We start from the raw sequence: 26,556 nt of genomic DNA on the forward strand, positions 1-26,556 counted from the left end.
TAGTCCTAAATTTAAGAGGCTAACATAAGCAAATTTAAATGTGCATTGACATCAAAATATAGTTCTATTCAACCAGATATCTATTCGTATTTTTTTTTACTGTTGGTGACACAAATAAATAAATTTAAAGGAATCACTGTGGGATCGTAAACTTAAGGAATATTTGTGAAAATCATAATTGCAGCTTTAATAATGTATTGGAGAATTTTTTTTTTTTTATCAGTTTATCATTATTCTGACTGCTATCTTCTGAGTGCTCACCTGTGATTGGTTGATTTCCACACCGCTGACCCCGCCTCCTCCTCTCTGATTGGTCTGTTTTTGTGCAGTAGCGGCCGGTTGCAGCCCGTCTGAAGATGTCTGATAATGGTGAGGTCGAGGACAAGCCCCCAGCTCCGCCCATGAGGAACACCAGCACCATGATTGGCTCCTGCAACAAGGACCCCGCCCCCCTCAACCACGGCTCCAAGCCCCTCCCACCGAACCCGGAGGACAAGAAGAAGAAGGACCGCTCGATTCGCTTCATCCTGACCGGAGGAGGTGACAAGAGTGAGTACCGACGGGACAGGGCGACCTCGTGACAATTATGGGATGTTAACTGTTTTCTGAATTTAAAAGAACCTGAGTGTTAATGTGACTTGTTGCATTAACTGTAATTAAAAAATGGACAACAAAAACAGGTTTTATCTTCAGTTTTTACAGCAATGCATCATCCAGTTCTAGCCGGTGTCTTTATCCATCTTCTCTCCACGTTTCATGAAAAATCACAAGTGGCTAAGAAATGTCCCCAGATATCATGTTTTTATCATCAGACGCAGCTCGATCGATAGTCAGTAAACAGGTTTTAAAACCTCCTCAGAGTGTCTGCCTCCACTCCTCAGCCTCCCTCTGTGCATTAGAGCGCTGGAGTGCAGATTACATCCGTCTGACCTTATTGTGTCACAGCAGCCGTCAGACCTGCTGCAGCAGAGTTCGCTGCCCCTCTTCTCAGCTTCTTCAAACTTTAAACTTAGGAAAAACAGATTCATGTGTTAACCAGCTGCTGACAGTACGTCTTCGCCAGGAAGTAAATAGACAAATTTAAAACAGTTGCTTGTATTTTATTTGGATATTTTTTTGTTTTTTTTATGCTTCAACAAAATGATTTTTTTGTTGCCACTTTTATTTGATATGTTGTGTTTTGTTTTGGTAACAAAAGACTTCACACTGGAAGTCAATGAAGTTTTACTTTATATCTATTGTCCATCTATAGTAGAAGAGATTTCTGTAATCTATGCGAAGGAATCACTCAATTGTCAGTAGATCCTCGGATCGACGTGCTACTTTCTAACATTTTCTCATTGAAACAAATTCCGGTCTCCAGAGGAACGAACACATTCCCGTTTCCGTTGACAAACTGCCTCACTGCTCACGTCCATGCTCAGGCACAGATTACCCATGATGCTTAGCGGGAAGCTGGTGGTTCTGCATCGTTGTTAGTCCTCTCAGGGGAATCGACTGCCCGTGACGCTCGGTGGAGTTACGATTTCCCAGAGGAGCATCTCACAACATGTGGTGTCTTCTTTGTCATCTTTTTTTTTTTTTTTTTTGCTCATCTTTTCTTTTCTTTTTTTTTGTTCCATCTTTTTTTCTATTCTTGTTTTCTACTTTCTGATGTGTTTTCCTTGAACTTCTTTCTCCGTCTGCCTATAGATTTCCTACATTTTTAGTGTTTCTCTCTGGATTTAAAATCTTTTCAGGGACTTTTAGTGAACCTGTGACTCTTTGTACCTCCTCTTTAAGGGATTTTTTTAAAAGATGCTGGTTTTAGGATTGTCTGTTACAGATGTTTTAATCATTAAAAAAGATCAACAAGCATCTCGGCTTCTCTTTTGCAGCTTGTAAGAGCCAAGTTTGGACTCTTTCTAGGTCGTTTTAATCTATAAACATCTAAAGGGGAATGAATTCTTGGATATTATAATGTCCTTGAAGTGGAAAACTACATCATGCTGAAATATAATAATTCCTCTGGCATATGACTGCTTCCTCATCTGAAAATCATCTTTTTTTTCTTTTTTGATTCAGCCTATAAGAAGAAGGAGCGCCCAGAGATTTCCCTGCCGTCTGACTTTGAACACACCATCCATGTCGGCTTTGATGCTGTTACCGGGGAGTTTACTGTAAGTGTGTGTGTGGTGTTGTGTGTTTCCTCTCCTGTGTGTGTAGTAATGCTCCTTCATTTATAGGAAGCAGACCATGGGCTTCTGCGGTGTGTGTTTGTGCGTCTGGTGTGTTTACATCACGCTTTAATTGCTTACCAAAGGGAGCCGTGTTCATTGTTGCGTGCGAGTGTGTGTGTGTATAAATGTGTGTGTCTGTGGGTTTGATACACACTTGCACACAAATTAACCTTTTTAAATAATCACGTTGGACAAAGACGCCTTGTTTGGCTGACTCACTTGAACCGCCTGACCAAGCTCTTTTAGCTGGGAGTTAAACCGTGTGTGTGTGTGTGTGTGTGTGTGTGTGTGTGTGTGTGTGTGTGTGTGTGTGTGTGTGTGTGTGTGTGTGTGTGTGTGTGTGTTGTTTCCTTTTCTGTAATTTGGGACACAGTTCCTGCTTCTTGCTTATTACACACATCTATATGCAAAAAAAAGTTTAACTTTTTCAACAAAATAAATAAATAAACCTGAATATGATTCAGTGAATAAATAGCAGCAGAGATGCCAGACTGATGGATGAAATGATGGTTTAACATAAAGGAAAAGATCAGACCTGAGTGGAGAGGAGGGATGGAAGGATGGAGGGATGGAGTAGGAAGTGGAGAGAGTGTGTGTAATGGAGCAGGAAGTGAAGTGTGTGTGAGTGATGGAGCAGGAAGTAGAGTGTGTGTGAGTGATGGAGCAGGAAGTGGAGTGTGTGAGTGATGGACTGACCCCGACAGATAAGTCAAGAGAGAGCTGAGAAACATCGAGATGTGACCCAGATCTGGGACTGAAGTACAAATATGACGAGACTGCTTCGTTAGGAATCTTTAGGAACTGTGTGTGTGTGTGTGTTTACTGTGTGTGTCCTTACTATAGTATATTGTCCAAAAGTTATCATTCCTCAAAAAGTGTAGAACATTTGTCAGCTTGTATACAAGTTGAAAAAGTACACAGTACACATAGAAGTAAATTAATAAGATAATAAAATAAATAAAATAAATATATAAATAAATAAAATAAGAGAACAAGTACAGTTTTTACCCACAGGCCATCAATTTGTTAAACAGTTCCATTAGACATGCAATGTCAAACCCTGTGTATATATGTGTTTTAGCTGTATATACATCTATTTATGTTTTATATGTCTACTTATGTCTGTTTTTGTGTTTGTGCGTTCAGAGCGCAAGTTAAAACCGAAGTCAAATTACTTGTATGTGTAAATACCTGGCCAGTTAATCTGGTTCTGATTCTAATAATAAATAAAACTCTGTGTGTGTGTGTGTGTGTGTGTGTGTGTGACGTAGGGCATGCCGGAGCAGTGGGCTCGACTCCTGCAGACGTCCAACATCACCAAGCTGGAGCAGAAGAAGAATCCTCAGGCCGTCCTTGATGTTTTAAAGTTCTACGACTCGAAAGAAACGGCCAACAGCCAGAAATACATGAGCTTCACAGGTACACACACACACACACACACACACACACACACACACACACACACACACACACACACACACACACACACACACACACACACACACACACACACACACACACACACACACCTGGCTGCTCCTTTTCCCTCACTTATTCTGCTGTTTTGTGTTCCTGCAGATAAGAACGCAGACGCCTACAGCTCCTCCACCACAACGGTAAGACTGCTTTTGTCAGCACCTTCTCTAACCTGCATCCAACATGAGGCCACATTAAAGTGACCAGGTGTCCCCCTCTACGTGAGACATCCCAGGTCCTACATATGGGCCACTTTTTCTAAAATGTGTCTTTCTCCTGAAGATGTGACGAAAGAATGAACGGCTGTTAGATGTCAATCAAACTGCACATTCATGCTTTCTGTACGAGTATTTGCAGTGCAGAGACTTTGGAAAGTTGCGATAAAATAAATGATATTTGTTTAAGTGCTTCATCTGCTAAAGATTTAACCTGGAACCTGTGTAGTCTTTATTTTCTGTTTTCTGTGCATCTACTGGTCAAACAGAAACAGCTCACCTTAAATCAAAACGATGAATAACACTGGAAAAAAACTGCAATTTGGGAAACTGCTGTTGTAATCATTTTTAGAAGGAGGAAGAACATATATTCCTCCGTGTGGTTTTGTATTTCTTTTTGCCATTCAGCCTTTTATCAGGCTGATATTAGCCGATTGCTTGCGTGGAGTGAGAGATCTGCCAGGTTAGTGGTTTCTACTGTTTCCACTCAAACGTACAACTCAGTCACGAGTTGAATGAATGTTCTCATCTAACTCAAGACAGCTGACTAAATATAAGGTTGCTCATTTGAAAGGATTTTAGCATTTCTACTGACAAAAAAACCTAAAAGTTTACTTTGTAGAAGTTGTCAACACACCTAAAGAGCTCAAAAACTAATACTTAAAGTCAAATATTGTTAAAATATTATTTGTAATAAACTTTCCCATAAATAACATTACTGGGGATTTATTTAATGGAATTTGATCAATTCTGAGGTCAATTCAGTTTGATTTGTGCATTATTGTTTCATAGTTATGTCTGAAAATACCATTTCTAAAGTTTAAAGACATTTTGTTATTGCTTAAAATATTTAATAAAACTTTAATAAATAATCTAATAGAATAAAAACGGGTTTGAGCCCCAAACAGCTCTGAAACCACTAGTTGCAACTTGATATTTAAAATTTATTTGATGAATTAATACATTTAGTACGTTAATTCTTTTTTTAAAATTTTTATTAAAGTTACTTTTTTTCCCCCTGAGGTCTATGTTGTAGAGTAAAAGGACTCGGGAATACTCCGTGATGCGTTCAGGTGCATGTTATTTGACTGGTCCGTCCGTTTCCTAACTTTCCGCCGTGTGACTGTACAGCTTTAAACTCACTGATTCTTACTGGAATAAAAGGGGAAGCTTTGTTTTTGGCGCAGTGGACGTGTCGTCTGACAGCCAAACTATGAAGGTGAGAATAAAGAGAAGGAGGGAGGATGATGAAGCTCCTCTTCGTCTCTCTCTCTCTCTCTCTCTCTGTCTCTCTCTGTCTCTGCACTGTGAATCAGCATCTTTTCCTCCTTTCGCCGTTTCCTCGTCTCTGCAGCTTGGCCACCGGCCGAGCACCAGACTATCAGAGAGAGGGAAGGGAGATGGAGAGGAGGATATGTGACTAGTGGCATCAGGAGCCAGACATGACCGGGGCTCTCAGACATCAGCAGCGATGACGGGAGGAGGGCGAGAGGAGGGAGGGAACGAAGGGCGGACAGAGAGGAGGTTAGATTCGGAGACGAAGAGCTGAAGACGAGCAGGAGAAAACTTCTCCGCGTGACGACACGATGAGGCAGTGACAGCGGGAGGCAATGATGGGTCTGGTGTCGCTCCTAGCTCACGTTAAGATGATGTCACTGAGGCTCCGCCCTCTTTCCCCCTTTGACATCACACAGAACTCCAAGGCCGTGTCGGAGACGCCCGCCATAGCAACCGTATCTGAGGATGAGGACGAGGATGAGGCTGAGCCCCCGCCGGTGATCGCCCCCCGACCTGAACACACCAAATCAGTAAGGACACACGCACTCTCACTCTCTACACTTGTGAGGACCCTTTGATAAAATGCATTTCTTATCCCCAAATTTAATTCTGACATTAAACCACACCGAAATGTCCTCACAATGATGGTTAACGACTGGAGCTGGTCCTCACAAGGATAGCAAAACAAGCTCACGCACACACACACTCTTGTCTCTCAGTACTTGTGAGGACTTTCTGTGATATAATCCATTTCTTATCCAAAAATCGAATTCTGACTTTAAAACATACCAAAATGTCCTCACAATGATGGTTTATAACTGGAGCTGGTCCTCACAAAGATAGTAAAACAAGCTCTCTCTTACACACATATATACACACACACACTCACTCGCACTCACACACTCACACACACACACACACACACACACACACACACACACACACACACACACACTCTCACTCAACTGGTGCTGTTCAATACAAGGCTGAGACACCTGTCAATCAAAATAGGCACACTCTACTCATTTTGTACCATCAGTGGTGGACATGTGGCTTTAGAGAGCGCACGCACGCACGCACGCACACACACACACACACACACACACACACACACACACACACACACACACACACACACACACACAGAGTGAGTCACTGTCCAGGTACCGTTGTTTGTTAGATGTTTCACAGTCGCTACTCTTTAAATGGACACATCTCCTGCCTCAACTCTCTAATATGACCACACAGACTTCAGTGTGTGTGTGTGTGTGTGTGTGTGTGTGTGTGACATTCACAGGGGAAGATTTTGAAAAACTGTTTATAAATAACAAAAAAAAAAACTCCGCTTCCCCTGTGACTGTCACACACACACACACACACACACACACACACACACACACACACACACACACACTCAACTGGTGCTGTTCAATACAAGGCTGAGACACCTGTCAATCAAAATAGGCACACTCTACTCATTTTGTACCATCAGTGGTGGACATGTGGCTTTAGAGAGCACACGTACGCACGCATGCACGCACGCACACACACACACACACACACACACACACACACACACACACACACACACACACACACACACACACACACACACACATACACACACACACACACACACACACACACTTTCTCTCAAAGTGAGACCAGAGGTTGACAAAGATCATCTCTGGCTCTCCATCACTTCTGTCTTGTGGATTAAAACACAGTCAGTTGTCAGTTTATCAGCTTCACACTAAAAGTGTTCCAGTATTGATTCAACTGCAGGATACATTTCTGTTGAATTATTTGTGATACTGGCTTGTGTTTCTGCTATTTTGTCCACTGTTTGTATCAGTAAAGGTTGAGCTAAATAACTAAAACACATCTCGATAAAGTGGCAGCAGCGTACACTTGATTGAATTCAGTTGATTGAATTTTCTTTAGATAGCACCAAATCACAAAACAAGTCATCTCAGGATATTTAACATCATGAAGTCCTTACAACAGAACTGAGAACGTTACAGAGAGAAACCCAACAGTTCTACATGAACTACAGCTCGGAGGGAAAACTGCCTTTCAGCAGAAAGAAAAGTCCTCCGACAGAACCAGACCCTCACCAGAGGGGAGAGGAGAAGAGAGAGAGAGAAGAACAGCATAGAAAGAAAAGACAATAAACGGTAAAATAATTCTAATAAAAGAATCCATTCAGACTTCAGACACATAAAAAGACTTGTGTTCAGATAACCTACTAAAAATTACTGTAATTATCTGATAATCCATTTATTTAAATGTTTATTTATTTGTCATGGAATAGTGAAAAAAGGCATCTTCAAATGTGCAAGAGACTTTACCGCTGACTTTCACATACAGAAAAGTAGAAAAGCCACACACACATACATAAATAAATAACACTGTTGGTCACATCAGCAAACAACTTTACAAATTCCTTTTTTATGTTCCTCTCCTCCCCCTCGCACATGCACACGCGCGTGCACACACACACACACACACACACACACACACACACACACACACACACACACACATTGTTTCTCCTCTCAGACAGGTTGGCGGTTGAGAGGCTGCTTCCATGGCACCACCGCCGTTTCCATAGTGATGAGTCTCGAGCACCTGACTCACACCATTTTTCTCACACACACGCGCACACACACACACACACACACACACACACACACACACACACTAGACTTTTTGGTCTTTCCATCTCAACAGTCTGAAAACCGAGTTTGACTCAAACGCCTCACAATCACATACTTTAGTTTTTACTTCAGTTACACTCAAAACCATTTTTTATCACTTACAGACAGTTTCTTCAAACTTAACTACACACAAAGTTTATTCATAAAAATGCATACATGAAATATAATTTTAGACATGTACAGAAAATAATGTGAATTATGTTTTCAGCGAAGCTTCTTCCTCATCATGTTGTGCTCTTTGTTGATCTCAGCTGAGGTTTACTAGATAAAACCGAAGGTTTTAGATACAGATGGACAAACAAACTGTTCATGTTGTAACACACTCATAAAGGTAATAGAGGGTAATTTTGTGACATAATGACTGATCTGGTTAGATGAAATAAAAATCTAAATCAATACTAAGTAATAGTCATTTATACCTATTTTTTGTGTACACTCTTCATACTGCAACTTTCTTTTTTTATTTATGCAATAAGACAAAACAGAAGTATGTGTTTATACAGTTTAAAGTGTTTTAAACACAGAATACTGCGACAACATTAAACCTGTTGTATTATGTATTATTTTCCATGTAATTTTCTTTTTTTTAATGAAGAAATATAAAAAAAGAAAGTGTTTTTCTGACTTGGTCTTAAAAGTCTGGAAAAGAAAGCAAGAGGAATTGTGAAATTAGTGTTTTCTTTTATTAATACGTTATTATTTACTAAATATTTAATTTTGTTTGGTTTTATTTTAAAAGTCATTGGACATTTTTTGTCTTAATAATAGTATCTTAATAAGGTGTCTTTGCCATAGTTATATACATGATGCCATAATTAAAACGTGTGAATATTTTCTTATTTATTCTGTTTAAAACATCTGAACAACATCATTTAAAACAGTTTGAATTCACATAGTTTAACTTTTATTTGATTTTATTTCAGATATACACCCGCTCTGTGATCGAGCCCCTCCCCCCTCCTCCCACCAAAGATGCCGCCACCTCGCCTATCTCCCCGCCGACTGCCGCGGCCGCCGCCACCGTGGCCGCCGACGTCACCCCCCGCCGCCGACGTCACCCCCGCCGCCCCTGCAGAGGGAGCTTCCAGCAGCCCCCCCAGCACGAGCCCTGCCCCCGGCCCCTCTCTGCCCCGCCCACAGGACAAAACCAGGAAGAAGAAGATGTCGGACGAGGAGATCCTGGAGAAACTACGTAAGGCTCATTTATTCACTCACAGCACACAAACGGGAAAATATGAAGTCTGTGTATGGACTTAAACATGCCGACAGATTGTTGATTAAACTATAGAACTGAGTTAGCAGTAAGCAACACACTCAGGTTTCAGCCGGCTGGTCTGTAGCAGCTGCAGTAACAACATCAGTACTTCAGCCTCCCGTTCAGACACCTGACGGCCTCACATGAGTGTTATCTGCTTGTTCACTGCCAAGTCAGACAGCTGTGAAACTGTTGTTCTGCTGTTGGAAATACATGAAGGTACGTTCTGGAAACAATCAGCTGAAGAGACCTCTGAAGTGTCCTCTGAAAGTCAGTCAAAGTGCAGGCTACTCAATTTCAAAGCATTTATCAGGATGAGTGTGACTACTCAGCTCTGCATCAGGATCAAAGGCCTTATCAATTAATAATACAGCACCTTTTATTTTGAAAGGCTGACAGCGGAACTTTTTAAGTCTTAACTTCAAATTTCTATGCATTTATATTACATATTATCAACCTGTAATAGTAAAAGTCTACAAATGTATTTAGTAAATATTCAGATGGAGTTGGTCCCCGGTGCAGAGTGAGTTCTAATTTTAGTCTCATTTTCACTTGTAGTTTTGACGGGCTGTTTCATCACGGTTTCTCTCACACTGCAGGGTTGGAGTTTATTTTAGGCGGCAGTGTAGTTGGAGGAAGGAAAATGATGTGCAGACACGTTACCGTGATGTCCCATGTAGAAGTATCTTCCAGTTCTTTGTAACCCCAGGCCCAGTGTTCAAATGTTCCTGTTAAACACGTTATTGTTTTCATACTTAATGTTCGGTTCCTGTTTTCACGGAGACCTGACGGAGCCGTGCTGTTTCAGCTCACAGTGAGACGGTTTTGTTTTCTCCAACATGAACCGCAGTTATGGCGGTATTTGAACTGTCCTCCATGGTTTGTGTAGCTCAGACCTCTGGACAGCCCACAGCCTTTTTCTTCGTGAAGCTCTCCCCCCTCTGACTGTGGCCGCTAACATGAGCCAGATGTGAATATTCACCAGTTAAACACGCGCTACACACACAGAGGCTTTTACTCTGAAAGTCCTTCTTTTTGCCTTGATTTAAGGCTCCAAGACCACCTTGTTAAAACTCTTCATGTTAAATGAATTAATGATAGTTATCAGTGTGAAGTTGGACTGATATCATATTTAAAGTCTTTAGTAACTGATTTGAAGCACAAAGACTGTTGTGATCAAACTTATTTCATAACAAATAAAGGTCCATTTTGCACAACATTTTTTTAAAATAAATGTATTTATCTAGATCTAGTTGTTTTCTCAAACAATCACAATAAAAGCTCTAGAAAAAAACTAGGATTTTTACATCATGGACTTAAAATTAAGTTTGATGAAGTTTTAAGGAATAAACTTTAAATGTCTCAACGTACAGTTAGGAAATAATGAATAGTCATTAAAAATACGATAATTTTTCTAAAATTTTCCTAATATTTAACATAATAGAAATTCTGCAAAGTTTTAAACCCATTTCACAATATTAGAGGGAAGCCAGAAAACTATAACCAAAATAAATATCTACATAAATATATCGTCTTGAGGACCGTCTGGTTTAATTTTCTACCCTTGTTGGGGTCCTCACCTCCATGTTGGGAACCACTGCTTAGTACTCTATGGTTAAAACTTTATTTTAAATACTGATGGATCCTTTACAATAAACTCAAATCCAGTTATCTTTACTTGAAGGTGTCATTTTCTTTTAAAGTCTGTGACGTTTTAAAGCCCTTCAAAATAAAATAACACATTTAAACTGTATTTTTTTTAATGTATGAATAAAAGCCTGTATATTTTTTAAACCATGCCCCACGCCTGTCCAGATGTGCTCAGGTCCCCCTCTGCTGGTAAGACCAGGATACTGCCTGTCTGTCTGCATCTCTGATTGACAGACCTGATATCCGCTGTCCCACCCCCCTCTGTCTAATCCTCTCTTTCATTGTGTCCTGCGGTCACAGAGTGACTCCAGGTTTTGTCCTCTAATCACTTTCCTGCTGTGGACTCTGATTACTGAGCTCAAGACAGATGTTCTTTCATTCTTTTGTTCTTTCGTTCGTTCGTTCGTTCTTTCTTTCTTTCTTTCTTTCTTTCTTTCTTTCTTTCTTTCTTTCTTTCTTTCTTTCTTTCTTTCCTTCTTTCTTTCTTTCTTCGTTTCTTTCTTTCTTTCCTTCCTTCCTTCCTTCCTTCCTTCCTTCCTTCCTTCCTTCCTTCCTTCCTTCCTTATTTCCTTCCCCTTTTCCCTTCCTTCCTTCCTTCCTTATTTCCTTCCCCTTTTCCCTTCCTTCCTTACTTAAAGCCATTTCTTCTTTCTTTTGTTTCACCTTTAACATCCCAACTGTCTGTCTGTCTCTTTCACTCTTTGTTTTTCTTCTTCATCATTGACAGTTTTGAACTTTTCTGTTCATTTCTTTCCCTCTGCAGTTTGTTTCTGACCTGTTTGTCCTTCCTCCTCTTCATCCTCTCTTCTTCTTCTCCTCTCTCTGCTCTCTCTCCCAGTCAGCATGCTGCATTGACCTGAGTGTGATGAACATAGAGTAGAATTAGGATGGATAGAAAGACAGCTGACTCTTCTATCCATCCAGATTCACTGGTACTGTAAACTGAACCTATAAAAACCTTCCAGCTGTGGATTATAGGGCCTGGTGCTCTTTGTCCTGCTCTCTTGCAGATATTTTCATGTTTCTGTTTGTTGTGATAACTCAATAAATAGGTTTTTGCTCCTCTCTCTCTCTCTTTCTTTAACTCAGGGACGATCGTGAGTGTTGGAGACCCCAAGAAGAAATATACACGCTTCGAGAAGATCGGACAGGGGTGAGTGAAAAATCTGGAGTTTGCTTGATGTGAATGTAGCTGCACATGATTTACATACAGTTCAACTAATTTTAAGGCTTTTTGTATTGCATCCCATCAGAAAACATTGTTCTAAATGCTAACAAGCAAATCTGGCTACAGCTGCTTGGCTACGATGCTGTGGCTCAAACTAATGCACACACACTGACTGTTTCAAATTAAAAGTCTTTGTTTTAAATTTTTTTTTTTTTTTTAAAAACCCTCCATTTTATACACGGCCCAGTCTTAAAGCAGATTTTGACCATCTGTTGATTATCTCGGTCACGAACCCCCGGTTGAGAACCACTGCACTAACGGTCTAAACCCACAAATATTTATGATGTTACATCTAGACACCTTTAAAATACAAAAGTAGATTTCATCCAATCTAATGTTTACCTGGAGCTCTGGTGCTGTCTGTTTTCAGGGCGTCTGGGACGGTGTACACAGCTATAGACATCGCTACAGGACAGGAGGTACGTTTCTTTCATCATCCTCGATGTTCTCTCTCAGTGTACAACTCTAAAAACGAGTAAAAAGACTCAGAGCTGTGAACTTCAAAGAAACCTTAACAAGCTAACATTTGCTAAAAATGTCGAAATGTCGTGACAATCCAACCAACAGCTGCTTCGATATTTCAGTCTGGACCTTTGTCTGTATATAAAAGTTGGCGACGCAGAAGTGCCTTAAACTGCAATACCACCGAGTGCCACTAGAGGTCCGATCCAAAAATCCCCAGGCAATGAAAATTTCCCACTAGTCGTTTTAGTGTTGTTAGCTAAAGTCACTCCTTCTTATTAGTTTTCTGGAGTTCCATCTGAAAATAATTAATTCATTAATTAGAAAGTTTCAAGTGTAAATTAAGGGAGAAATACGTTAAAACTGAAGGCCCTTTTTTTCTTTTCTACTAACTGCTTTATGTTGAAGGCTTAACAGGAAGTGTAAAGGCAGCGTTGGTTCCTTCAATCGGGTAAAATGAAGCGAGTTCAGACAGATTGGGCACATATTGTGGCCTTAACTGGATTTAAGTCTGGTTTCATTTTCTGAGGCTTCCAGGTTAATTTTTAAGCAGCTCAGCTCGTCTGTGGGACTAATCCTCCTCAGTTTCACTCTCTGAGGATTAGTCTGTGTGCTCTGGTTTTGATGTGTCAAGCTCTGCTGACGAACAGACATATAAATACAACATTTCCCTCCTCGCAGTCTTTTTTTCCTGCCGTCTCTTCTCTTTTCATCCTCTGGGTCTGTTTTATAGCTCCTCACACTCTCTTTTTTTTAATTTAATAAACCCTCTCTTCACTTCTGTGTCACGTATTTCTCTTTCCTGTCAGGTGGCCATCAAACAGATGAACCTCCAGCAGCAGCCCAAAAAGGAGCTGATCATCAACGAGATTCTGGTGATGAGGGAAAACAAGAACCCGAATATCGTCAACTACCTGGACAGGTGAGACACGCCGGCACACAGCAGCAGCACGGTAATCACCGTGACAACGTTCATCAGTTTAGCATAGTCTCCTGGATTAACCCTAACCCTGGATCACTGATTTAGATCATTTATAATTCAGACAGCTTCAATTTATTTCATTGAATTCTCTTCAATAAAGGGCCAAAAATTTATGTTCATGTTTTGTGAAATAATATTTTATTAAAAGAGAAAAATTAACAATCTCATTTAAAAAAAAATGTAATAATGAAAACACGACTCTTGAATCACGTTATAGTAATTTTATAATTTTTCAGAAATTATTGACCAAAACAGAAATATTTTCTTAAAAAGGTTCTCTTGTCAGTGCGTCACTGCGTCGATCTGTCATCCTGACTGACAGCTCAGTGACATAGGGCACACTAACAACACATGAACATCAGCAGGAGGTCGAGAATACCAGTTCAAAAATGAACAGGGAAGATTAACAGCACTGTGCTGTACATTGTTATAAAACTCATCTTCTGAACTATATTAGCTGCACAAAATTTACAGTTTGTCGCCACTACAGTTTGGCTTTTACAGCACTTAAGAATAAAGAGAGTAAAGACGAGCTTATCAAACACCATGAAAAGCCAAAACAAACCAAGAAGCAGGCTGAACTTGGCCTTCGGGCCTCGAGCTGGGCTGCACTGATTTACAGATTGGTGGTTTAGCTGAAATCTTAAGATTTTTAAGTTTTTTGTACTTAAAGGAAGAAAAGTCTTAAAAACAGTCTCGACCGCCAACCAAAATTTATCGGTTACGACTTGCTGTGGCTGTGATGTCAAAAACCTTAGATGTTAAAAAAAAATTTTTTTTTAAATGTCTTTTACAATATCACATCAACTATTAGATATTATAGACAGCAAGTCTTGTTGGAGCTTTACATAGCTCACATGATTATCTCTGATTGAAGTGTAAAACAAAAGGAAAAGGCTGAATTAAATAATGGGGATTTAACGGTGAGTGAGGTGATCAGGCAGATGTTTCAGTGGGAAGTCCTTTCTCAGCCCAAATAGAAAAAGGCACTCCTTCTATCTTATACGTCTCGAGACAATTCTTCATTCACACGTCTTTTTTTTTTTGTTTCCCCAGTTAATATTCCCACGATTTGGAAATTAGTTTACATGACCTGAAAACTGTTTTCACGTCTGTTGAAATACACAGATCAGCAGAGGTTTCAGGGTCAGATGTTTACAGATCTGCAGTGATATTCCTCCTACACTATATTGACCCGTCTTTGACTCGGTAACCATAAAGCTGCGTGCACGTGTCGACACAGCAGCTCCTGAACGCAGCGCTGCAGTTACTTCCTGCTGAGGCGGAGAGATGAGAGCGAGCAGATAAACCTTCCTGCTGACTGCGACTCTAAAGCTCTGAGGATTATATTTAGTTTTGGCTGCTTCACACTCAGCTGAGATCTCTCTGTTAATGCTGCTGTTCTGCCCAAAAAAATTAAACGGATGAATTCATTTCAGAATGTGCTGCCAACCTGCTGATTGTTCAATCTTGATGTTTATTTTTCTGTCGTTTGTACTTTTATTGTTTGCCAGTCGAGGCCCCTTGGTTCCTTTTTCTAAACAGACCAGATGGCTTCTGTGTCCAAACCCCTCAGTGTGTGCTGTCTTAGAAATAATAGGAGACGTTCCCTCTAAACCTGGAGAACGTCTCTGAGATGTTCCACATGTTCTGGGTCATTTGAAATGTTGTCGATGTCTCTGAAGAAACTCCGCTGAGCTGTGAACCGTGATGAGAGGCTGACCAGTTACGTGTCTCTGTCATCATGGCAACCCTCCGAACGTGTGTGTGTGTGTGTGTGTGTGTGTGTGTGTGTGTGTGTGTGTGTGTGTGTGTGTGTGTGTGTGTGCGTGTGTGTGTGTGTGTGTGTGTGTGTGTGTCTGGTAACCATAGTTACCTGTCTGCCTTGAGAGACATCGAGGAGCACGTGCATGGCTGGTGAGGATGCTGTCATCCCTGTGGAAACAGCATTTTACATGTCACTGATTTACTGTGTGTGTGTGTGTGTGTGTGTGTGTGTGTGTGTGTGTGTGTGTGTCAAATACATCACAGAGTTAAAGACTTGGTTTGAGATTCAGTTTTTTTTTGTTTATTAAATTTATTTCTATCATGTACAAAACACATTAATTTAAAAGCGAGGAAAGATGCTTTAAACCAGATTTAGCTACGAGCCTACAGAAAATGAATCTACTAGTTCTGCTTATTAATGAATCTTTTAATCTAATTTATTAAAGAGAACCGACTTATTTGCTGCATTAAGCAAATATGAGATTTGTGTTTGTGTTGATCCCTTAAAGGATCCGTCGGAAGACTTTAAGTTCTGAGGTTTTATAGACTAATTGATTGAATATAAAATCAACTGACATTAATTGGTAATGAAATTCATCATTTATTGACATCTATACCAGTTAAAACTAAACCAAGCAGTTATTATTTGTCTGAGAATATTTGAGAAACTTAACATTTTAAGAAAACCAAACTTTTTAGGACTTTTTCCATAAAATTTCCAACAGACCAGCAACTAAAAACAGTTTCTTTATATTTAAAATATTGAGCCTCAGTTGGTTCTGAGACATTTCAGTAAAACGTCTTCATTAAAATTCCGGTCTTATCGTTAATCCCTGCACGTGTTGATGTTTGCATCAGTTACCTGGTGGGTGATGAGCTGTGGGTGGTGATGGAGTACCTGGCCGGAGGTTCGCTGACGGACGTCGTCACGGAAACCTGCATGGATGAAGCCCAGATAGCCGCTGTGTGCAGAGAGGTGAGAGGAGTGAGGCAACGTCCTGGGTGGAAATGAATAAATAAAAAAACGACATCATCTCTCTCTGCGAAGCTGGAGGAGAAAAATCAATCGAGAATTTAACAGTATTTACGGCATAAAAAAAATAAATTAACAAAAAAAATAAAAGGAGACTGCAATCATTTCCAAAACTCTTAATAACTCGACAGAATCATTTTCTGATTTGGTTTTATGTTATGATGACATATTTTCTTTTGTTAGATATTAAATTCTTGTGTTTTTCTGTCCAGTGTCTCCAGGCGTTGGAGTTCCTCCACTCGAACCAGGTCATCCATCGAGACATCAAGAGCGACAACATCCTGCTGGGCATGGACGGCTCCGTCAAACTCAGTCAGTGAACAGCTGCTCACATCCACTCAGTCTGTTTATCGTCATTAATGTTGGCTTACAGGGACTTATTCTGCAGTCGTACCAACAATACTGAAGATGTAATTGATAAACAGCAACCTGAATGAAAACATCAGTTATTAACTCTCCATTTCTGATGTTTATGTGTTTTAAGGTGAATAATGGATTGTTAGTATCTGGTCAAATATTGTTTTACATTATATTATGTGTGGAAAGTTCATACAGTAGCCTCAACTTAAATGACTCCATTTTAACTTCTATTTAAAACTATATTTTGTCATAAATTTGCAGAAAAATTGGGCAAATTCCCAGAGAAACCTCTTGAATGTATCACAGCGTTTTACAGCTTGATAACAAGTAAACAGGTCGAACTTGTGTTCATCTGAAGAGATCTTTTCTAACTTGGGACTAATGCTGTTGTCTCTCCTCCCTGCAGCTGACTTTGGGTTCTGCGCCCAGATCACTCCGGAGCAGAGCAAACGCAGCACCATGGTGGGGACGCCGTACTGGATGGCCCCGGAGGTCGTGACGCGTAAAGCCTACGGCCCCAAAGTGGACATCTGGTCTCTGGGCATCATGGCCATAGAGATGGTGGAGGGGGAGCCGCCGTACCTGAACGAGAATCCACTCAGGGTGAGAGGCGTTTACCGCGGGCCGAACCAGGGAGAGATGATAACGCATTTATACAGACAGTAAATACAGTATTAGCACAAATATGAGACAATATTCTTTGTAATTATATTTACTGAAGTTCCCCACTGTGGGATTAATAAAGTCCAAGTCTAAGTCTATTTGAAAAAGCAGGTCTGCTGTAACACCAGCTGCTCCTGAGAGTGTTGCATTATGGGTTGTTTGCAGCCTGAAGGTGTTTTGAACTCTGATCTGATGTCTGAACCCGGCTGCTGAGCTTCGTGTCTCGGTCCGGTTCTCAGCAGGTTCTGGTTCTTTCGTGGTCTAAAAAACAAACAGATGAAACAACATTTTAGAGCAGATCTGTGATTTTAGCAATAAGAAAACTACAAATGAATCCATCTGCTGTTTTCTTTCAACCAGCAAGGATTTATATTGCATGAGCACGTAATTAAAAGGTCAATGAATAAAATATTCTGGACTAACTAAAGAGCAACTTCAGCAACATCCGACCTCACTGTTTAAAAGAGCGATACAGGAAGTAATTTCTACTCGGCGCTCTCAGCTGTGTAATTCCTAAAACCCCCCCACCGGATGGCAGCAGAGTAAAAGATCTTCTGATCCAACACACAGTGTGTTGACTTCTCAAACATGTTGCCTGTGTGTGTTTTATAGGCGCTGTATCTCATAGCAACCAACGGGACGCCGGAGCTGCAGAACCCGGAGAAACTGTCGACGATATTCAGAGACTTCCTGAACCGATGTCTGGAGATGGACGTGGAGAAGAGAGGGTCGGCTAAGGAGCTACTGCAGGTACAGAGGCTCTGTGTGTGTGTGTGTGTGTGTGTGTGTGTGTGTGTGTGTGTGTGTGTGTGTGTGTGTGTGTGTGTGTGTTAATTCAATAACATTTTCCAAGTCACATCAATAAATATAAATATAAATACAAATTTAATAGACAAAACTGATAAATATTTTACACCGAATGTTTTTACCATCCAGAAACTGTCCAACTCTCCACGACAGGTTACAATAACACATTTAAATGGATCCTTTAATTCACCTCTTATTCAGATGGAAACTGAATACATACATATTATGAAATATTTTGAGCTCAAACAGCAGCTGACAAACAATCTCAATTCAAGGTCCACTTTTTGAGTGAAGTAAAAGTAACAATAGTGCAATATAGTTAATAACATTATTATTACTGATGCATTCGTGTGTGTGTGTGTGTGTAGCATTTTAGTGTTGTAGCTAATGGAAGTAGAGTTAATTTTGACTAAATACATCATATTTTAAAAGCATTTCAATTATTTTGTTTGTAAAATTTAAATCCGCGAGGCAACAAATAACTTAAATATGTAAAATAATGCACTGAAAACAGCAAAAAAAGTACAATATTTGTTTCTGAAACTCAAGTAGCATAAAAAAGGAAATACTCAAGTAAACTACTCGATATTGGCGACAAATTGAAGCTGTTTTCTTTGGAGGTCAGACAAGTTGTTAGTGGAAAACGTCCAACCGGGAGCTATCAGTCTCTCTGCAGCCTTCAGAGGTGGTTTGAGAGAAGCGCAGTGAAGTGTTTCTGAGCTTCAGCCAATCACTCGGACAGACAGACGGTCAAGCTGTGTAGGTGTGGAGACACGGCGGAGGTGGAAGTAGAGCTGAGATGTAAAGTGAGTTGTGTAACTGAACGATGAATCAGAGGTGAAACTCTTGACTGCGAAAGAAGTCGTTCAACTTTAACGTCTTCTTTGTCCGAGTGTGAATATGGAGTCTTGAGACCTTGTTGTCTGAAGTGAACGTTTACAGGCTGATTTCAGTGCGTTTCAGACAGACAGCGTTAAAGAAGTGGTCACATGTCGCATATCTCGCGTGACAAAAGACCGTCTGAAGGCGTTTTCACACCGGGGACGTTCTTTTTCTTTTTTTTCTTTTTCTTGCTATTTGTTCACGTCAGCATGTTATTTTCGAGCTGTTGTTTTTATCTCGAGAACTTTTAATTGTGTGGAAATGCGTTATTTTTTCGGAGGGACATAGATTGTTCTGAGTTTACATGTATATGTTATGCATATGTTGACACACCATTATTCTCTGCAGCGCTGCATCAATGCGTTTATTTCATTTGGTTCATTTATATTTTTCCTGTGCCATGAATCAACTTGATTTTTTTCAGAGTTTTCTTCCGTTTCCTCTGTTCTGAACGACGAACTGAGATATTTCTCTCTTTTTTCCTCCTCCCTGTTTCCTCCCACCTCCCCCCCCTCCTCACTCCTCCTTCTCTTCCCCTCCCAGCATCAGTTTCTGAAGATGGCGAAGCCTCTCTCCAGTCTGACTCCTCTCATTCTGGCGGCGAAGGAGGCTGCTAAGAACAACCGCTAGCTGTCCTTGTCCCGCCGTGTCTTCTGTGTCCGTCTCCGTGTGTCTGTCGTCCCTCCTGGAAGGCGCTGACGGCCGCTGGCTGCGTTACAAATGAACGCCTTCAGTCTTTCTCTCCCTTCTTCTTCTTTGCTGCGACTGCTCCTTCACCCACGTGACCCATTGACTTTGACCTCTGACCCCCCTCCCTCCCTCCCTCCCCTTCCACCCTCACACAGAGGGAGAGAGACGGGTACTTTCTTCCAGCGACTCCTTTTTCGACACTCCACTGGACTCGGACAGGAAGGCGGGGCTAACTGAGTGACATCACTGGTCGATTTGTGATCGGGTGATGTCATCGCTGACATCGCCGCCCTTTCACCAACAACCCGGTGTGGGAGAGAGAGAGAGAGTGTCTCAACAGAGCCCAAAGACTCATGGGAGTTTGTTTGTTTGTGAGAGTGAGAGTGTGTGTGTAAGTGTGTGAGAGAGAGAGAGTGTGAGTGCATGTGTGTGTGTGTGTGTGTGGGGGGGGTGTTGGGGTATTGTTTAAGTTGACTAGTGTTTGGTTGTGTAGTTGGTGACATGGAGCAGCAGCTGTTCGGTACTTTGTGTCTGCAGTGAGCTGTGAGTTAGAGAATATTAATATTAATAATAATGAGGAAACACTGGCGTTTCCCGGAGCCGTCGATGGACCGAGTTTGGACTTGAAGGCGACATTTAGTTTTTCTCTACAGGTTTATTGGGTTTGTCGTAAAGTAAACGGTCTTGAACCGGATCGGACGGCGGTTCTTTGCTTGTTAACCGTTCTTCCTGCTGTTAGAGGAGATATTTGAGGGGAATATGACGGTCAAAAATGATCAAAATCAATTCAGCAAAACCAGAATTATTGCACAGTTCCTGGTTAAAACCTGGCGCCTACATTACCCACAGTGCACCTCTACCTCTGACAGTGCATTCAGAGACGTGTTGTCCTGCAGATCTGGAAACTCTCCTCTTTCTAACTCTACATCCCAGATTTATTGCAAGTCGCTTTGGATAAAAAAACATCAGCTAAATGAAATGTAATGTAATGTAATTACTTTTATTTTTTTGCTAAAATCACCAGTTCTCCAAACATCTGGAGGAATTCCCCCTCTTCAGCTGAGCTTAGCTAAATGATATCTGAGAGGAAGCTTTCTGGACAGAATCTGCTGCTCTACTGAGCTGTTTAGCCTCTTTTAGCTTTTATTTTGACATTTACTCTTTAAGTTTCAGTCTCACTGTTTTCTTCAAATGAGCTCTGATAAACACAGTTAGAGACGAGCTGGAGAAGAAAGTCGAGCAGCTAAAGACCCAGATATTTTTCACACACACGACACAAACGGGGCGATCGTGTTCCTGCGCGTCAGCGGGCAGCTGCAGATATATGATATTGTCAGGTTGTGACGTAGCTTTTTTTTTTTTTTTTAAATGCAGCTCACTGATAAAGCTACGTATTTTTCAGCGTGCTTCAACGGCCCTGTTTTTCTCTGCATTTCCATTTTCCCTGCTGATTGAGGGAAACCTCAGCTCATGTTACACCTTTCTTAACGAGCTCAGAAAGCTTCCACGGTGCAACTTCAGCGCAGTAAAACATGTGTCTGTCATTTGGTTTTGAATATTCCTGTTTAAAAGTTCAACGTTTGTAATCAGAGCTTTTGCTGTTACACCACTGAACTTCCTGTAAATCTCACCTGGAAGGAAATCGTTAAAAAAAAACAACCCAGAAGCTTTATTGTGACGTCCATATGATGTCTCATAGTCTCCTTTAAAGCTAGCGTGAGTCAAAAGCATTCGTATCTAGTGTTTTTTTTGCCAAGTCATGCAAAGTAAGCCTCTGATTTTACCCACAACCCGAGCGTCCAAACTCTCTCCGTCCGCGGCTCCGGGACTTCACCGTCTGCGGGCTCGACGCTGAGACTGTGATGGAGAGAATGTGCATGTCGACAACCCTTTTTTAAAATTTTTTTTTATACGGTACGTTTACGATAGAGCGAAACGAGAATAATAAATGAGCTGTGATGATACTGAAACGTGTAGTTACGATTCACGAAGGACGCCTGCGTACGACAGGAGAGATCGTATCTTAATCCTATTTTCAGAAGAATGAGACAAATAAACGCTACGATGGTACGATGTTGTTGTTCTTTTGGGGGATTCACTGGAGCCCTGCGAACATGAGGTGTATATTTTATGTGCAAAAAAAAAAAAAAAAAAATTAGTTGACAAAAATAAATAATCAAAAAACAAAGACGACAACAACCTGATTCAACCTTTGTTTGTTCTAACTGATCGAAGTCAGATGACGAGTTCACTGCTTATTTTTCATTTGGATGTTTGAGTATTTGTTTTGGAACAAACTTTTTCTCTTCCTCTGAGCAGAAGGTCACAGGTTCGAATCCCGCCAGAGCCAAAGTTTCCATGGACCGCTGCGGATGTTTGCTCTGCAAAAGAAAAAAAAATGCCTGCAATGTAAATAACCACCAAACATTTCCAAAACATTTATTCAAAATTGTCTCTTAGTTTTCCTTTTATTATTATTATTTTTTTTTTTTATGTAGAGTTAACGTACCTCTGGCCTTAAACTGTTTCAAAGGTGAAAGACTACTTTTGTACCGGTGTGATGGCGACATTTCAGGCAAGTTGTCAAACACTTTAGAGCTGCAGCTAACTGTTAGTATCTGCTGATTGTTTCCTTTGTCGATCGAAGTTTGTGAAATATAAAAATTTCCCAGATGATGTCTTTAAAAGTCATGTTTTGTGCAACAGACAGTCCAAAATCCAAATATGTTGAGTTTGTAATTGTATCAAATATTGCAGCTTGCTTGCCTTTAAAAAAAGTAAATGTGATTAGGAAAATATTTTCAGATTAATTTGCAGCAGTGCAACTGGGAGAGAAACTGGTAAATTTGAGTAAAACCTCATGTTAATGATCCTCATTGAGGTCTGAGATTTGAATGCTAGTGTGAACAGTGTCTGCTGAAGTGTCTGTGAGCAAGGCATCAACGCACACAGCTGCAGATTAAACGCGTAAACAAACTGCCTGAAGCTGCTGCCGCCGTGTGTTCCTGTGTGCCGGTCTGAATCCCTGACTAGAGCTGGAACGGTCTGGAAAACAGGGGAACGCTGCTCTGGGGGCCATTTAAAGTTTTAATTAATTGGATCAGAGTATTCTCAGATGCAACAACAGTCTGTCAATGGAAGAAAAAAAAAATAATCTAATCAATATTCGTCTCTGATCGCCCTCTGTGAGCATTATCAGCCTGCAGAATATAACTCCCCCTCTTTAAATAAAATCACATCAATCTTTAGAAAGCTGCTGCTCAACTGATGATGTTACAAATACTGCAGGAACTTACAAAGTAATGAAATAATTAAGTGAAATTAATAATTTTACTTATAGAGCGAGCAGGATGCAGTTTTTATTGCAGCTCGGAAGGGGATTCTGACTTGGTACAGTTCAGGGAATTTACCGGGACTTGGTTGAGTACAGAATGAGACGGTCAAATGAAGTCTTCACCTAGCGGTGTATCAGAGCCATAATTTATCTGTTTATAAGTCATTTTGATTTTTGAAACAACTTGGAAAATGAAAAAATTAAACGGTACAAATCTGAAAACCTGCTCTGTTTTTGTTTGTTTGTTTGTTTGTTTGTTTGTTTTTGTTGCACTGACTGGTCTGTTCTCTTTACACTAGTCAGAACGCGTTTGTAATTCAGAGGAAGGCAGATATTTCGTTATGTTCTGGTCTGAACAGTTAATCCAATTTGTCAAAATAACATTCAAAAAGATGTCTTCTGGGGGGGGGGGGGGGGGGGGGGATCTGTTTGATTGAGTATCGGCAGGTTTCCAATCAGATCAGTCAGATCCACTGAAGGCTCCTCCCCCAGCTCGTCCAAATATGGTCACTTCCTGCTCCAAACCGCTCCAAACTAGCAAGATGGTGACGGACAGAATCTGAACTGGAGGTTTCATAACGTTCACAAACCAACGAGCGACGTCACTGTTGGTTGCCGTTTGGTCGGAACCTGCTTTCCTCTGTGGTTTGTGTTAAAACAGGTTGCCGTGTTCAAAATGACATACTTCCCTTCGTACACTAACTATTAGTGCTCTTACATGTTAGGACTCTTACTTGTGTAGTGCTTGAATGTTCATAGGCTAGTGTTCTCTCAAACCGCTCTCTGGTGTTCTGACCGGAAATAACCATAACATTTGGATGCATCACCTGCCAACACATCTGCTGCTTTAATCATTTTACTTTTAATCTTGTGCCCTCTGTTGAACACATAATAAACACACTGATGCCTTCTATCCAGCAGCAGTATGGTGGTACTTAAAAAATTCAAAGTAAACGCTTCTGTGTGGTGTTCAGGAAAAGTGTCCGCTTCCTCGGACGTCTTAAGTTGAACGCACTTATGCACTCAAATAGTGTGTTGTGTTAATGCACCAGTAGAACATCTGGAACACAGTAAGAGTCTCCGGTCTAATGGTTCTGCGAATATCTACAATTGAATGTCCATAAATCTGCTTAGAAATCATTGAAAAAAATGAGCTCCCTTCTAAATCAGAAACAAACTCACATTTTAAAGTTTTCTTCAGTTTTAAAGTAACTCATCGAAACTTTTCGGTAAATCTGTCGGTGCAGTCCAAGCAGGAGCTGCTAATTACTAGTTTGCACACTTTTAATTGTGCCAATTTATAAAGAAATACACGTTAAATAAAAAATAAAACAGGGCTCAAGTTAAGAGCAACATCCTAATTTCGGTTTACATGAAAATAAACTACTGAAATCTTTAAAACATGGACTGCGAACGGATTTGGGCACAATGTCAGACTCTGTTTTAAATAACAGTGAAACGCTGTAAAGCCTCTCTGTAAGTCACTTATGTAAAGAATTGTTCTTTGGGTGAGTCCGGGGCAGAAATGAGTTGAAGGCTCTCTGCTGCTGAAATCAGATCCCATCTCCTCCTTTTTTTTCTCCTCCAATTAAAAGTGGTAATTATTGTTTGCCTGCTTCCTCGGTTTCATCCTCCAGCTCATACAGAAGGACTTTTTGGTGGAAGTGAGGCTGTGTTTCTGCATGTGAATCGGTGTTACGCCCCCTGTAGGCCCCTGTAGGCCCCTGCAGTGGGCTCAGGCCTGCTCGTTGCATAATGTGAAACTTTCATTAATGTCTCGGCTGAGTGAACTCAAGCCTGCTGGCTGTGAACACAGATGCACAAAAACATCACAAAGCATTTGAACAGACGCGTCCTTGTGTCATTTCCAAGTTTTCAGACTAAAATCTGCTGATTTATTGGGACTAGTTTTCTTTTAAACTTGCGTATGTTGCTGTTTATAATTTAAATTCTGGTTTTACCGTTTAAAACGTATTAGTTTTAGCTGTTATCTCTGTAAGGTTTGGACACAGTTTAAGTTTATAAAAAACAGCCTATAATACCTCAAACTTTCTGACATATTTTACAGTCTGTAAATATTTAAAACTGAATTATAAATGAATATTAAGACATATGAATTCCCTTTATAAAGTGTTATCTTCAGATGTGGTTTCTTGATATCTTCTGGTATCCACAGATACCTCTGAACTGATCTCTGGTGGTGCACAATCTGTTGCCATGGAGACTGAGCTCTCATTAACATGAACCAACTCTAACTGCCCTGCAAGGACAGAAACAGTGACGCAGGATTCCTGCTCAGTTTTTTTTTTTTTTTTTTTTTTTTTTTTTTCCTGCATCAAAATTGCGAGTCTCTCTTTGACTCGTAGTCGTGAATCTTCCTCTGCTGGTGCAGCGTGGAGCGTAACGAGGCTACTTTCTGCTGAGGTGGATGAGAGAGGAGGGAGAGTGACAGAGTGTGACGCATCAGTGACAAGGACAAACAACATGGAGGGTGAGACTGAAATAAAAACCAGACAGCGGTGAGAACGGATTAAAATGGGACATAAAAAAAAAAAAAAAAAAAGAGGTGTGAAGTTTGAGGGCGGAGCAGAACAAGAGGGAAGAAGAGGTGAAGGAGGGCTGGGGGAGGAAGTATAAAAGATGAAAAAAATAAATAAAAGAACAGAAAGTAGGGACTGACACGAGGAAAAAAGAGATTTCGATGGAACAGGTGAGAAGATTGGAGACAAAAGGAAACAGGAAGGTGGAAAACATTTTAGTATAATAGTGAACAAACTAAAAATCTATCACCTGGTGAAAAGTCAGAGTCACCAGAGTTGGAGAAGGCTGAGAACAAAACACTGCAGGACGGTCAGATTATTTTCATACCAAACTAGAACCAGTTCTTTCTGAACCTGGCTGCTTTGTGCATGCGTGTTTCCATCCACTGTTTTGATATGCTCATTATAAAACCTATGAAGTCAGATGGGTGGAGACCAAGCGGCAACCAGCAGTGACGTCGCCCGTCGGTTTGTGAACGTTATCAAGCCTCCAGTTCTGATTCTGTCCGTCATTTTTGCTAGTTTGGACCGGTTCGGGGCAGGAAGTGACCATATTTGGACGAGCCGGGGGAGGAGCCAGCGGTGGATCTGACTGACCTGATCTGACTTTTCTAAAGCCGGGCTCAGATGTCACGAATTTTGACACAAAAAATGTTCAGTGTTGATTCTGAATATGAACATCGGGAACGACAAACAAGTCTTGTATTGTGACTTCATGGAAGAACAATGATGCAGCATCGGCGGCACATCGACGAAAAGTCCAGCATGTCAAAATGTTGTAGTTTTTACCTGCCTGGTTTGACACATCCTACGACGTGTTCCTCGACGTCGACCAATAGGATGACAGGGTGCTCTCTGGTGTGCATTTGAAAACACGAGAAAAGGACCATTAGCATCACAGATAGAAGCGCTTTAGCTATAATTGACAACGCTTTGTCCTCTCCAATGACACAGAAACTCACGCAGGAACATGATTGGTCCAGGTCGTACTTGTA

General features: G+C 40.8%; 1 protein-coding gene across 1 annotated transcript in view; it reads left to right on the forward strand.

Annotated features, from left to right (window-relative positions):
- Positions 1 to 23,243, forward strand: part of pak1 (p21 protein (Cdc42/Rac)-activated kinase 1) — a 52,076-nt gene extending 28,833 nt beyond the window's left edge. The window contains exons 3-17 of the mRNA XM_069148307.1: positions 330 to 549; positions 2,065 to 2,159; positions 3,491 to 3,638; positions 3,798 to 3,835; positions 5,605 to 5,718; positions 8,832 to 8,920; positions 8,961 to 9,100; positions 11,903 to 11,966; positions 12,412 to 12,460; positions 13,313 to 13,425; positions 16,111 to 16,228; positions 16,498 to 16,597; positions 17,052 to 17,248; positions 17,921 to 18,058; positions 19,541 to 23,243. Of these exons, the coding sequence (XP_069004408.1) occupies positions 357 to 549; positions 2,065 to 2,159; positions 3,491 to 3,638; positions 3,798 to 3,835; positions 5,605 to 5,718; positions 8,832 to 8,920; positions 8,961 to 9,100; positions 11,903 to 11,966; positions 12,412 to 12,460; positions 13,313 to 13,425; positions 16,111 to 16,228; positions 16,498 to 16,597; positions 17,052 to 17,248; positions 17,921 to 18,058; positions 19,541 to 19,627 (1,683 nt within the window). The 5' untranslated portion in view covers positions 330 to 356 and the 3' untranslated portion in view covers positions 19,628 to 23,243. The remainder of the gene's footprint in view (positions 1 to 329; positions 550 to 2,064; positions 2,160 to 3,490; positions 3,639 to 3,797; positions 3,836 to 5,604; positions 5,719 to 8,831; positions 8,921 to 8,960; positions 9,101 to 11,902; positions 11,967 to 12,411; positions 12,461 to 13,312; positions 13,426 to 16,110; positions 16,229 to 16,497; positions 16,598 to 17,051; positions 17,249 to 17,920; positions 18,059 to 19,540) is intronic.
- The last annotated feature ends 3,313 nt before the right edge of the window (positions 23,244 to 26,556 follow it).

This window comes from Embiotoca jacksoni, unplaced genomic scaffold (genome assembly GCF_022577435.1).
Source record: "Embiotoca jacksoni isolate LCO1_2020_lvr unplaced genomic scaffold, fEmbJac1.0.p SCAF_14, whole genome shotgun sequence".
Lineage (NCBI taxonomy): Eukaryota > Metazoa > Chordata > Actinopteri > Embiotocidae > Embiotoca > Embiotoca jacksoni.